This window comes from Lepus europaeus, chromosome 17 (assembly GCF_033115175.1).
Source record: "Lepus europaeus isolate LE1 chromosome 17, mLepTim1.pri, whole genome shotgun sequence".
Lineage (NCBI taxonomy): Eukaryota > Metazoa > Chordata > Mammalia > Lagomorpha > Leporidae > Lepus > Lepus europaeus.
In genome coordinates, this window is record NC_084843.1 from 35,743,632 (window position 1) to 35,757,477 (window position 13,846).

Below are 13,846 nucleotides of genomic sequence, written 5' to 3' on the forward strand. Positions count from 1 at the left end.
GGCAGGGTCAGGATGGGTTTCTCCAGTGCCCAGATGGAGCTGGGAGACTGACATGACCTGGCTTGGCTTTCTACCGAAGAACCAGCCAGAAAATGTGAACTCCTCCCTTCAGTTTGTGTGACGTCGACCAAGCAAGCATGGGTGACATTTCACACAGCAGGCTGCCTGCCCTGTTTGGTAGAAAGGGGGCAGGTGGGGAGAACAACTGCCTGTTCTTTTGAAACATCGTCAGGAGTTCGCTGAGGACGGATGAGCTGAACAGCCTTCAGGTGAAACGGGAATGTGGAAGGCGCTGTCTGAAGCTGCGCACAGCATTGTTCTCCCAGTGCCCACCCTAGCTACAAAGAAAGAGCAACCTTGCCAGTTTGTGTTCTCTCTAATTTAGGTCTCATTGTTCCAGCAGGCCCTTTCTTCAAAGGCATGGCAAAATTCCTTAGTACAAAGAGAAGTTGGGAGTGGAGAACCTGAAGGGTGAGGTTGGGGGAGGGAACTGGTACCATTCCCAGAGTGTAGATCCTCCCCAACTATTGAAAATAAGTGGGGTCGCGCTTTCCCTTTCTCCGGGGGTAATATGAGCCTCGCCCCCCGTAGCTTGCTGACTGAAGCAGACGCTGGTCACACGGAGTTCACAGATGAAGTCTATCAGAATGAGAGTCGCTACCCGGGGGGCGAGTGGAAGCCAGCCGAGGACACCTACACCGATGTGGTGAGTGCCTGCTCCTGAGAGACCCTGGTGTCGTGTCTCTGAATCCTGGTCAGCTGGGGGTCCGCCAAGCACCACGCTCGGCTTTACCCTGTCTTCGGCTGCTTCGTAGGTTCTCAACAGCTGTGTACTCATTCATTCACTTACTCATGAGGCGGATGGGGGAAGACTCTCACTCACTGGTCCACTCCCCAAGTGCCTACAATGGCTAAGGCTGGGCCAGGAGCTGGGAACTCAATCCAGGTCTCCCATGTGTGTGGCAGGAACCCCACTACCTGAGGCATCACCACAGCTTCCCAGGGCCTGCACTGGCAGGAACCTGGAGCTGCAAATCAGATCCAGGTATTCGGTACTCAGATATCTAGGCCAAATGTGAGCACCTTCAGTAATTTACTTATAACTTAAGTCACAAAGATGCCAAGAAAATAATTTTCTACAGAAAAGAGTCTATTGGCCGGCGTCGTGGCTTAACAGGCTAATCCTCCGCCTTGCGGCGCTGGCACACCGGGTTCTAGTCCCGGTCGGGGCGCCAGATTCTATCCCTGTTGCCCCTCTTCCAGGCCAGCTCTCTGCTATGGCCCGGGAAGGCAGTGGAGGATGGCCCAAGTTCTTGGGCCCTGCACCCGCATGGGAGACCAGGAGAAGCTCCTGGCTTCGGATCAGCACGATGTGCTGGCCGCAGCAGCATTGGAGGGTGAACCAACGGCAAAAAGGAAGACCTTTCTCTCTGTCTCTCTCTATCCACTCTGCCTGTCAAAAAAAAAAAAAAAAGGTCTATTTAATGACATGTTGGTACTTGGTAAAGATGGTAAAGCTTGGGTAAATATTAAATATTATATAGAGTAAATATTTATTATCTAGCTTTTATAATCATAACAAATGAAGTAAATGCTTATAACTTAAAAGATTCAAACAGCAAAAAAGGAATAAAAAGTAATTCTCCCTGATCCATATTTCACCATTTGATGATATCTTTCTGCTCATGTACAAGAATACAACATTTTTCCCTACCTAAATGGAATTGTGTTATATACAGAGTTCTGCAGCTTTCATTTTCACATAATATATCTTTGGCATTTTTTAAAAAAGATTTATTTATTTGAAAGAGTGACAGAGAGGGAGAGATTGAGAGAGAAAGAGATCTTCCATCTGCTGGTTTACTCCCCAAATAGCTACAACAGCCTGGGCTGGGCCAAGCCAAAACCTTGAGCCCAGAATGCCATTGGGTCTACCACATGGGTAGCGGGGGCCAAGTACTTTGGCCGTTTTCCACCGCCTTCCCAGGTGCATTAGCAGGGAGCTGGATCAGAAGTGGAGCAGGGGGCTGGCGCTATGGTGCGGTGGGTTAACACCCTGGCCTGAAGCACCGGTTCAGGTCCCAGCTGCTCCACTCCCGATCCAGCTCTCTGCTATGGCCTGGGAAGGCAGTGGAAGATGACCCAAGTCCTTGGGCCCCTCTACCCGTGTGGAAGACCTGAAGGAAGAGCCTGCCTCCTGGATTGACGCAGTCCGGCCATTGTGGCCATCAGGGAGTGATCCATCAGATGAAAGACCTCTTTCTCTCTCTGCCTCTCCTCTCTCTGTAACTCTGACTTTCAAATAAATAAATAAATCTTTTTTTTAAAAAAAAGAAGTGGAGCACCAGGACTCAAATCATGGCTCATATAGGATATGGACGTCACAAGTGGCAGCTTAACCCACTGTACCACAATGCTGGTACCTCTTGGGCATAGGTATATCAATAGGTATAGATCAAGGAGCTTTTTTAAAAAATGCCTACAGAGTGTTTTATTATATGTACCTCCTATAATTTATAATCTTGGGTGTTATTTAGTCTTTTTTATGGCTTATTTATTTGAAAGAGTTACAGAGAGAGACAGAGGTACAGAGAAAGATCTTCCATCCACTGATTCACTCCCCAAATGACCACATGGGCTGGGGCTGGGCCAGGCCAAAGCTAGGAACTAGGAACTTCTTCTGGGTCTCCCACATTGGAGCAGGGACTCAAGCACTTGGGCCATCTTCTGCTATTTTTCCCAGACGACTAGCAGGGAGCTGGATCAGAAGTGGAGCATCAGGGGCTCTAACTGGTGCCCATATGGGATGTTGGCATTGCAGGTGATGGCTTAACCTTCTATGCCACAACGCCAGCCCCTAGTCTGATTTTCATAAACAGTATGACATTGAGTATCCTTGAATGTATGTCAGTATTCACTAAAGAAAATTTGTGTAGAGGTCCTGGCTTTGCTTGGTCTACATACAATTTTGATCAGTGTTACCAAGTTACTTTTCAAAGAAGTAGTATAAATTTCTGTTTCCTGCAGCAGTAATGAGAGGGCTGTTGGCCTAAACACTCACCAACAGGTTTTGCCATCTTTGCCGATATAGGAGGAAGTGGTATCCTGTTATTTTAATTTCCACTCTTCATTTGAAGTGAATGAAGCTGGTGATTTTTCTGTATGTTCATGGGCTACCTTTATTTCCTTTATTTTTGAGCTCCCATTTGGTAACTCTTTATTGGTTTTCGTGCAAACACATCAATGTTTGACATGAACTTTTCTCAGTCTTACACGACTAGCATTATGAATCTCTAGGACATATGTAACAACATGTATCTTTCATGTTTTGTCCATTCTCTGGTGGGCTTTTTCCTGTATAACTTCTCATAATGATAGATTGTTTCATGATATTAATTTGAACTATTTGAAATTGCTGATGTTCAATCATTTCAACCTACCAAAATAGCAATTTTACATGGTTTGACCTACTGCTAGTCCATAATAGTGGAAACAAACGGTAGTTTAAAAGAGGGAATTTTTGAGTAGCACTTGTGCTTAAAGATTAGAGGTTGTTCTGAGTGGCATTGCTCTCTGAGATGGGATGTCAGCAAGCATACGGGAACCTATGCAAATGTGAGGAGCCACATCTAGCCTCTGCACCTGATACTATGACTAACTTCCTCTTTTCCCCCTTCCAACAGAACGGTGATAAAGCAGCATCTCCCAGCGAGCTGTCCTGTCCTCCAGGTTGGGAGTGGGAAGACGATGCATGGGTGTATGACATAAACCGAGCAGTGGACGAGAAAGGTAACACTTTACATCTGTTACCTAATCAGGGGGCTCTGCAGCAGAGTTGGGTTAAGAGTGAAGCTTCCGGTCAGCGCCGCAGCTCAACAGGCTAATCCTCTGCCTGCAGCGCCGGCACACCGGGTTCTAGTCCCGGTCGGGGCGCCGGATTCTGTCCCGGTTGCCCCTCTTCCAGGCCAGCTCTCTGCTGTGGCCCGGGAGTGCAGTGGAGGATGGCCCAAGTGCTTGGGCCCTGCACCCCATGGGAGACCAGGAGAAGCACCTGGCTCCTGGCTTCGAATCAGCGCGATGCGCCGGCTGCAGTGCACCAGCCGCGGCAGCCATTGGAGGGTGAACCAACGGCAAAAGAAGACCTTTCTCTCTGTCTCTCTCACTGTCCACTCTGCCTGTCAAAAATAAAAATACATAAATAAATAAATAGAGTGAAGCTTCCTTGGGAGGGTAAAGCCCTGCCTTTGTGGGTACAAGTCAAACAGATCAGCTGGAGCTGTCTGTTACATTCAGATAGAACATTCAAGGGACAAGTAAGTGCTTGGACAGGTGCCAGGTGGGAGTGTGTCACGGGCGAAAAATAGAGAAAAGTATTGTTGAGCTGCTGCTTGGGATGCCAGTATCCCATACTGGAATGTCTGGGATCAAGTCCCACCTTTGCCCCTGCTTCAGCTTCCTGCTAGTTCGCTGACAAGAGACAGCAGTTGATGACCCAAGTACTTGAGTTCCTGCCCCCCACATGGGAGACCTATATGCAGTTCCTAGCTCCTGGCATTGGCTTGGTGCAGCCATTTGGGGAGTGAACCAATGGATGGAAGATCCATCCATCTCTCTCTCTCCCTCTCTCTCCCTCCTTCCCTCCCATCACTGCCTTTCAAATAAATCTTTAAAAGAAAAAAAAAGTTGGGGCCAACACTGTGGCACAGTGGGTAAGCCACTGTCTACAGTGCTGACATTCCATATGGGCAACAGTTTGAATCCTGGCTGCTCCACTTATGATCCAGCTCCCTGCTAATGGCCTGGGAAAGCAGCAGAGGATGGCTCAAGTCCCTGGACCCGTGCTCCTAAATGGGAGACCCGGATAAAGCTCTTGGCTCCGGTCTTTGGCCTGGCCCAGCCCTGGACATTGTAGCCATTTGGGGAATGAACTGACAGGTAGAAGATCTTTCTCTCTCTCCTTCTCCCTCTAATTCTTTCAAATAAAACTTTTTTTTAAAAAAAAGATTTATTTATTTTACTTGAAAGTCATAGTTACACAGAGAAAGGAGAGGCAGAGAGAGAGAGAGGTCTTCCATCCGCTGGTTCACTCCCCAACTGGCCACAATGGCCAGAGCTGCACTGATCTGAAGCCAGGAGCCAGGAGCCTCCTCCGGGTCTCCCACATGGGTGCAGGGTCCCAAGGACTTGGGCCATCTTCCACTGCTTTCCCAGTGGAGCAGCCAGGACTAGAACCAACGAGCATATGGGATGACGGAGCTTCAGGCTAGGGCGTTAACCCACTGCACCACAGCGCTGGCCCCTCAAATAAAACTTTTTTCTAAAAGTGAAAAATATCAAGTGATACGGGACAAGGTGTCAGGGTTTTGAGATGCCTGGGTATCCAGGCTGAGCCATTAGGAGGAAGCTGGAGTTTGGATCTTCTCTAGTCTAATCATACCTCATAATCTCCCTGGGAATGTCACATTTGGACCTTCCCCAGCTCAGAAAGTAGAACTATAAAGTGCCTTAAAGATATCTTGTTCAGCAATAATGCGTATTACTGACAAAGCTTCTGTTGATGGTGTTAGTTTCTATGAACAGTAATCCAAAGTTGAATTATCAGAAGAGAAAATTGATTTTTTTTTCTTTTAAGAGAGAAATGTACATAGAAAGAAATGGCACTGATTCAGACCATTTCAAATAGATCAGTTCCTTGCAAATCTTGATTCGATCACCCGACCTTATAATAGCCGTCAGCATTGATCAAGTACTTACTATAGGTTAAGCATTGGCCCTGAGGGCTCTGCATACGTTGTTTGGAATGTCTTAAAATAGCCCTACAAAAAGGTATGTTTTACCTTTATGATGAAGAAAACGGGCCAGAGATGGGCCCTGCAACCTGCATTTTAGCAAGCCCTGCAGGTGATTCTGAGGCAGACTTAATGTTGAGAACTGCTGTGGAGGCATTAAAAGAAACCACAATTATTTGGGGTATAAAATACCATAGTGGCACTACGACTAACTAACTTGAAGGAAACTTACTTAGTAAACAGTGAGACGGGGTAGTGCTGGCGTTTGAAGGGAGGCTGTGGGACTATATGGGCCACACCTTACCCACTGTCCCCTTCTGCCTCTGGAACGAGGCTTTCTTCTTAGATGGCTCTGTTACCGTGAGTGAGTGGAGGCAGCAGAGCAGAGACGCCTTGCCCACAAAGGGAGCTTCCTGAGGGGCGAGCCAAGGAGCGAGGCTGCGCTGTGGCTGAATCCCAGCAAAGTGAAAGCAGCAGACAGACTGGGCATCCTTCATCCAAAATGCTTGGGGCCAGAAGTGTTTGAGCTTCTGGATATTTTAGAATATTTGTAATAAACATGATGAAATATATTGGGGACAGGAGCTACATCTAAACATTTACATTGGCTTATGTTTCACATATACGCATACGCATGGCCTGGAGATAATTTTCTACTGTATTTTTAGTGCACCTGTGTTTGGACTGTGACCATTGCATGATGTCAGGTGTGGGGTTTTCTACTTGTGGTGTCACGGCACTCGGAAAGTTTTGGATTTTGGAGCTCTTTGGATTAGGGATGCTCATGTCGGTCATTAGACTAGACAACGTTTTGAAGGAGAGAAAGAACATTTCCTGGGAGTTTATTTGTGAGCTGACAAGTGCATTTCTCTCTCAAGGTTGGGAGTACGGAATTACTATTCCTCCTGATAATAAACCCAAGTCCTGGGTTGCAGCGGAGAAAATGTATCACACTCACAGACGGCGAAGGCTGGTCCGAAAACGCAAGAGAGATTTAACACAGAGCGCTTCCAGTACCGCACGGGTAAGAGGGGCCGCAGAAGGGAACTGGCCTCGGGCCTCTGCCTTCTAGACCACAGGGAGTTCCAGTTAACTTGGTTGTTGGAACCATTTGTAAATCAAGGGCCCAGTACCCTGCTCAGGGTGCGTAAAGTGTACCCACCCCACCAGCGGTATCACCGCCCCCAGGACTGGGCAGACATGCCTTCCCCCAAGCTACTGATTTGGAAACTCTACGGATGGGCCCTGCGACCTCCATTTCAGCAAGTCCTGCCGGTGATTCTGAGGCAGGCATAATGTTGAGAACTGCTAGGAAGGCATTAAAAGAAACCACAATTATTTTGGGTACAAAATATCCTAGAGGCAATACTGCTATAGGGCTTGTAACAATATATGTAAGGCTTAGATCCCGACTTCACTCTCTCATGTGCAAAATGGTAACATCCCATCTCATTAGGATATTGTAAAGTTTTAAAGGGTATGATCATAAAATCAGTGGAAAAATACATTCTTCACGATAGTAAGTGGCATGTTTGATGTGCCTCCTATAGTTTTAGGTTCTGAATATGCATCACCTACACTCTTGTAAGGTGTGGATTTTATCCCCATATTACAGATAATCCACACAGAGATTAAACAGACTTCCTCTGCTTCATGCACCTAGTAAGTGCCAGAGCTGCTGTTTGAATCCTGGTTAGGCTAATCTAAACAGGAACTCTTTCTATTGCCCCAAACGCCTGATTCCAGAGCTGTTACGAAGTTATTTCCTATGAGAAGCAAACATCCTGGGAGCAAAAATGGAGCCATCATTATCTTTGTGCCTCTTTGCTAGCTCAGGAACGTACTCTCAGCAAATAATGTAGTAGAGTGGATGAGCTGATGAATGAATGAATCTTGGTTATGGAATTAGCCCGTCTTAATGAGGGAAGAAGTTTCTGAAGATACTTGGCTCCTTCCTTCCCAGTGAGAACACCAGGGTGAGGTGGGACAAACACTGGACCACCACTCAGAAGACTAGGGACTGGCCTACTTCTACTGATGAGATTTCTGGGAGTTGTATGATGTTCCCTAAGCTACCTCCCTTGGCTACAGAACTATCTCATTGCCACTATTAATGGTCCTATAGAGTCAGTTACAAGATTGTGCTTAATCTGGATTTTATGTTTATTCAAAGTTTAAAAAAGTCAGACTCTACAATAACTCACATGAATCTAAGATTATAATATTATTTGGTATTTATTAAATTCAGCCATACTTTCAAGGTATTTATATAAATTTCTACTACTAAAATGCCAACTACATGAAGGCAAACACCCTGCCTGTTTTTTTATTGCTTTTCCTTAGCTGCTAACACACTCTGTGTCATGCAGTAGGCATTCATATTTGTCAAAAGGGTAGAATAAACCATTGAAAACTTAGATAGTTATTTTTAAGCTGAAAAGTACTATACTCATTATTATTAAGTACAGAAATAATATACGCTGATCTCTCATTTAATCATGAGTTGTTCAGTTACCGTGTTAAACAAGACATTAAAACCAGGGGAAGAAGACAGTCATTTTCCCCATCATATCTAAAGGGAAGATACTGCTGTTTTCCAAACTGTGTCACAATAGCGCGTACTTAGGTACTAATAAAGTAAGAAAACAGCAATGAGAAACAGTCCCCTTACTTCACCCCACTACCAAGTCTGAATAAAGTGTGCAGCCCGAAGATATGTCCACCATATGCCATCATCGCGTGGCACTGCAATTGCCTAATGATCTCGCTCTTCCCACAGCCCATCAACTCTGCAAGGGTCATTCTTTGCTCTGTGTCTTTCTTTGCTCTCAGAACAGTGCTTGGCAAAGAGTTGATTGTCGATGCTATTTGTTGATTGACCAAACAACCTGCATTATCAGTAGAGTCTAAGGAATATCATTGTTATTATCATTAAGCATTTTATTTTCTTTTAGGCCATGGAAGAATATGAAGACCGGGAGGGCTGGGAATATGCTTCTTTAATTGGCTGGAAATTCCACTGGAAACAACGGAGCTCGGATACCTTCCGCCGCAGACGCTGGAGGAGAAAGATGGCTCCTTCAGAAACACATGGGGCAGCTGCTATCTTCAAACTTGAAGGCGCCCTTGTAAGTAACAAGTAGATGAAGCACACATAATATTGGCATAGAGGAATAGATGAGTGTTTCATACAACACTGCCAGCTCCATAGAGGGTTCTGTTACGTGTGCAGCTAGGCAGAGGGAGAGCTCTGCACCCTAGGTGCTCAGTAATTCTTGCAAAATGAATAGATCATAAACATATGACAGGTTCTGAGAAAAGCTATTGCAGGCACACCCGTCTCCCCCAGCACTTTCTAAATATGTCTGTTCCAGAACCCTTGTTTCAGGTAATCCCAGGCACGGGTTCCTTGGATCGCATCTTGGAAACTGTGGTTTTTTCAATAAACTGAGAAGGTTAAATGTGCAGGTGTGAGGGGGAGGAAGCAGAAGGGTGGCTGACAAAATTAGAGGAGGATTCAGATGGAAGCCTGATAAAGAAGGCAGGGAGGGACAAGCAGGCAGGTGGAGGGAACGATGGAGAAAATGGACGTGAGTGATGGAAACAGGATGGCAGTCAGGGTCCGTTTTGAAACAGTCTGTTCTGTATTCCGTACCGACTCCCCTGCCCCCTCCTGCAGCTCCTTCTCTTCCTCCTACCTCCCTCCTAACCCCCTTCATTGCCTTCTACATGGTTCCCGTTTCTTAAGACCGGCACTTGAGGAAGGAGGACTGCCTTTGTCCTGTTCCTGTGCTTTCCAGCCGAGTGACTCTGGGGAAGTCATTTGCGGTCACGAGCCTTGTTCCTCCTGAAACATCAGGTGGTCAGATGACCATCTGCTTGCTTTCCAGCTGCCTGAGACGTTCGCCTCTCCGTCGGCTGACTGGGTGCTCGGCAGTGTTCTCTGATTGTTTTCTGCCTCTCCCCCTGTAGGGTGCAGACACCAGTGAGGACGGAGACGAAAAGAGCACGGAAAAGCAGAAGCACAGCGCCACCTCTGTGTTCGGAGCAAACACTCCCATTGTCTCTTGCAACTTTGACCGTGAGTTTCCAACACGTCTTTGTGAATTCCACTCCCATAACTTTTGTCTCAAACTCTTCAAGTCACCAACTATGATGAAAATCTTGGGAACATGACTTTCATTTTCATCACTTGATAAAGAGGAGTTTTGAAAAAAATAGTTTTAAAACTATCAGATTTGGGATTAAGGGTGTCAAAATGACTGATTTTAATGTAGTCTGTCTACTAGGCACTCACTGTATTATTTTAATTAGGGAAAATGCCTCAAAATTTAAGTAAAGGTTTGTCTCAATGGTAACCTTCAAGAATTTTGGAATGGGGCAAACCTATAATAGTAGTAAATACTTCCACAGGTCTTAGCGTGTGCCAGGCACTGTAATATAGTAACTCATTTAATCTTCTTAACATTCCTGTAAGATAGATGCTGTTATTGTCTGTGTTTCCCAATATGAGAGAACCAAGGTACAGGAAAATTAATAACTGGCCCGGGGCCTTACAGTTTGTAAGCACTGGAGACAAGCTTTGAACTCAACTAGTTTAATCTGTGCACTGACTCACATGGCTCTGCTATCTGTCAAATTGTGTGTGTGTGTTGGGGGTGGGTAGTGGACATGTGGATCAGTATAATAACAGAGTTGCAGATTTTAAACAACAAAAAACTTCTAGCAGAAAGCTGTTTACCAGCAAAGGTGCTGAAGCACTGTAGACAGCCCTGCTTCTCTACATGTGAGAGACCCAGATTTACTTTAAATGTCTAAGATGATGGGCAATGCCCTGAATCCACAGTTTACAACAGCTGTAATTTTCTCCTGTTAACCACGGCCAACTGCAGGCCTCAATATGCACAGGGCCTTGGTGTGAGGACACCAGTCTGAGGATGCCCTGATGAATAGTATTTGTGTATAGCCTGTCCACACCTCCCCTGCAGCTTTGTCATGTCTAGATTATTTGCAATGCCTACCAAAACATAAATGCTTGGTATAGCTTAACAGGGAATAGTGACAAAGGGAAAAAAGGTATACAGATGTAACCACTGTATATATAACTATATAATACATGTCAGCAACAATGCCACATGTTTCCCTGAATGTTTTTGGTCCCAGGTGGGTTGAATCCAAGGGCTTATCTGTATTTTGTTATTTTAGCATGGGCTTCCATAATATTTTTTAAATACAGTAGTCCCCCCTTATCCACAGAGGATACTTTCCAAGACCCCCAGTAGATGCGTGAAACCATGGATAGTACTGAATTCTGTGTATACTGTGTTTTTCCTATATGTTTATTTCATAAATTTGGTATAATAAGGAATTGATAACAGTAACTAATAAAGGTAGGACAATTATAGCAATATACTGGAACAAAATGCGTGCATCACTATCCTTCTGCTTTGGGACATTATTAAATAAAAACTAGAGCTGGCGTTGTGGCATAGTGGGTCAAGCTGCTGCCTGCAATGCCTGCATCCCCTTTGGGCACCATTTCAAGTCCCAGCTACTCCACTTCCAGTCCAGCTGCCTGCTAATAGCCTAGGAAAAGCAGCTGAAGATGGCCAAAGTACTTGGGCCCCTGCCACCCATGTGGGAAACCCAGATGAAGTTCCTGGTTCCTGGCTTCAGCTTGGCTCAGCCCTGGCCTTTGTGGCCACTTGGGGGAGTGGCAGTGATTGGAAGACTCTCTCTCTCACCCTGACTTTCAAATAAATAAATCTTTTTAAAAAGAATGCAAAAAAATAAATAAATAAACCCACAAGCCCTGTGGTAACTACAACAATGGATCTAACAGTCAAGACAGTTACTAACAGCTGGGCAGGAAGTAAGTGCCACATGGAAGTGCTGGACCCAGAGTGATTCATCCAGGGTGGATGTCCCACCATCCAGGGTGGGAGAGGGCAGGAAGGAGGTAGATTTCATCATGCTACTCGGAATGGTGCAGAATTTTAAACTTAGAAATTGCTTATTTCTGGAAGTTTCCATGGAATATTTTTGTGCTGCTGTTGACCATGGTTAACTGAAACTGCACAGAGTAAAACTGTGGATGAGGAGAGAGCACTGTAAGTGTAACCCTGCAGGAATGAGGACGGCCTTGGGAAAGATCATCATCACTGTTCTGTGTGCTCTCTGCCGTGGAGACTCAGACTCCCGTGACTCGCTTATCTGAGCATGTGTAGTCTCCAAACAGTCCAGAAAAGTCACAGCTTACAATGTTACGTTTCTTGTAATTAATCTCCATCCTGTTCTTTTTAGGAGTCTACATCTACCATCTGCGCTGCTATATCTATCAAGCCAGAAACCTCATAGCTTTAGATAAGGACAGCTTTTCAGGTAAAGAGAAAAAATCCCCCGTGATGTGTTAGTACCTAGAAGGCGTTAGCTTGCGGATTCCTCATTTCAGCAAGTGGATTTTTTGGGTCATTCCCAACAACAAAAGCCCTTTTCATGTTGAGATTAATTTGATTTGCATGGAATAAACTCCTCAGTCATTAGATCAATAATGAACGAGTCGGGCACTGCTGCTGGGTGCCAGGGATACACAGAAGATCTGTGATCTTTAATTCTAATAATCACTAATTGATTAGTTAATAAAAAGGATCAGGAAGGGCAATTTATGCACAAAGCCGTCTTTATTCCTGAGCCCTTGGGTTGATTGGTAAAGTAAGATCCTTTAAATGGTTGTAGCTCTTTCAAGGTTAAAGGAAAAACAAAAAAACAAAGATGACGAGTTCACCCAGTTTCCTCCAGCACCAGGTTTGGAGCAGTTCGGAGTCCATGTTTACCTCCTTTGCTGCTTGTTCTCCAAATTCCCATCACCATTAAACTACAAGGCCTTAACACCCTTAGAGATCGCCTTTGGACTGGTTCCAACGGGCAGGTTATTGGCAGCAGAAGGGTTTGCATGGAGGAGGTGGGACTTCCTGCTTGGAGACTTATGCTCTTGCCTATGGAACCATGAGTAGCTAGTTCCCGGGGCTGTCCTGGGATGGGGAGGAGGGGCGGGGGCTGGGAGGAACAAGACATTCCATTTCAGGATGTGAGACCCAGCAAAGCTTCCTTGGGCCTTCTGTGGGAACAGCTTTTAAGGTCTGACACTCTGGTGCACTCAAATCAATTCTGAAACGTGTCCCAAGCACTAATATTAGCCAACATGGATGAATGGTTTCCTTTTCTCACAGACCAGATTGAAGTTATCCCCTAATACACAGATCCAAAATGTTTTCTGAAGTCATTTTCAAATATTCTCCACCAGGGGGCACTCCATCACTGAAAGTCAAAGAATTCTTTGACATGGTTTCGCAACACTCTACATTTCTTGCAGTTTGAGATGCAATACTCTATCGTCAGGGCAAAAGCAAAGAGTTCCATGTATATGATGATTTCATGAACTGCTAAAAGCAGAACACCCTTCTAGCATTTCACATTAGACATTAGGTCATTGCTCAGAGAGGTCAGAACTTAGAGCCAACTATAAAAAAGTTTGGTGAAATTATTTAGTGTGCAGAACAGATTACTTATTAGTACACAAGATTGCCTTCATCCCATTCTCAACACAGTGCGACAGCATTTTCTGCTATCACAGATTGTAAACTCTATGAGCACTCAGTAAACATTTGTTGACTCAATGATTACCATAGAAGTAAGGCACAATGGCAGTACCTAGCATTCACCAAATACTCCCCCTGTGATGGACTCGGCCCTGAGTAGATTACATTCTTTATATTGTTTCACCCGCTCAGCACTACAAGCAGACATTTTTACTTCAATTGCATGGAGGAGGGAACCAAAGGCTAGGAGGATGATGGAGTCCCTGCCTTTAGGTTATGTGACAGGGATAGAGGTGGGGTTTGAACCCAGGTGCATCTGATTTCACAGCCCGCACTCAACCATGGGGCAGTACACTGGCAGAGGGAGTGGGTGCCTCCTTAGCCATGGTGGAGATGTTCTAAAGGGAGTACTCTGCACACTTCATGGCTTCACTTCAGGTGCCTCTAGGTGGTGCTGTT

The 13,846-nt window shown here is 45.4% G+C and overlaps 1 protein-coding gene across 2 annotated transcripts in view; it reads left to right on the forward strand.

Annotated features, from left to right (window-relative positions):
- The window catches only part of MYOF (myoferlin), a 157,833-nt gene that overhangs the window by 104,216 nt on the left and 39,771 nt on the right, over positions 1–13,846 (forward strand). For both annotated transcript variants that reach the window (XM_062214246.1, XM_062214245.1), the window contains 6 exons: positions 592–706; positions 3,684–3,789; positions 6,668–6,813; positions 8,744–8,917; positions 9,762–9,870; positions 12,093–12,170. In XM_062214246.1, the coding sequence (XP_062070230.1) occupies positions 592–706; positions 3,684–3,789; positions 6,668–6,813; positions 8,744–8,917; positions 9,762–9,870; positions 12,093–12,170 (728 nt within the window). The remainder of the gene's footprint in view (positions 1–591; positions 707–3,683; positions 3,790–6,667; positions 6,814–8,743; positions 8,918–9,761; positions 9,871–12,092; positions 12,171–13,846) is intronic.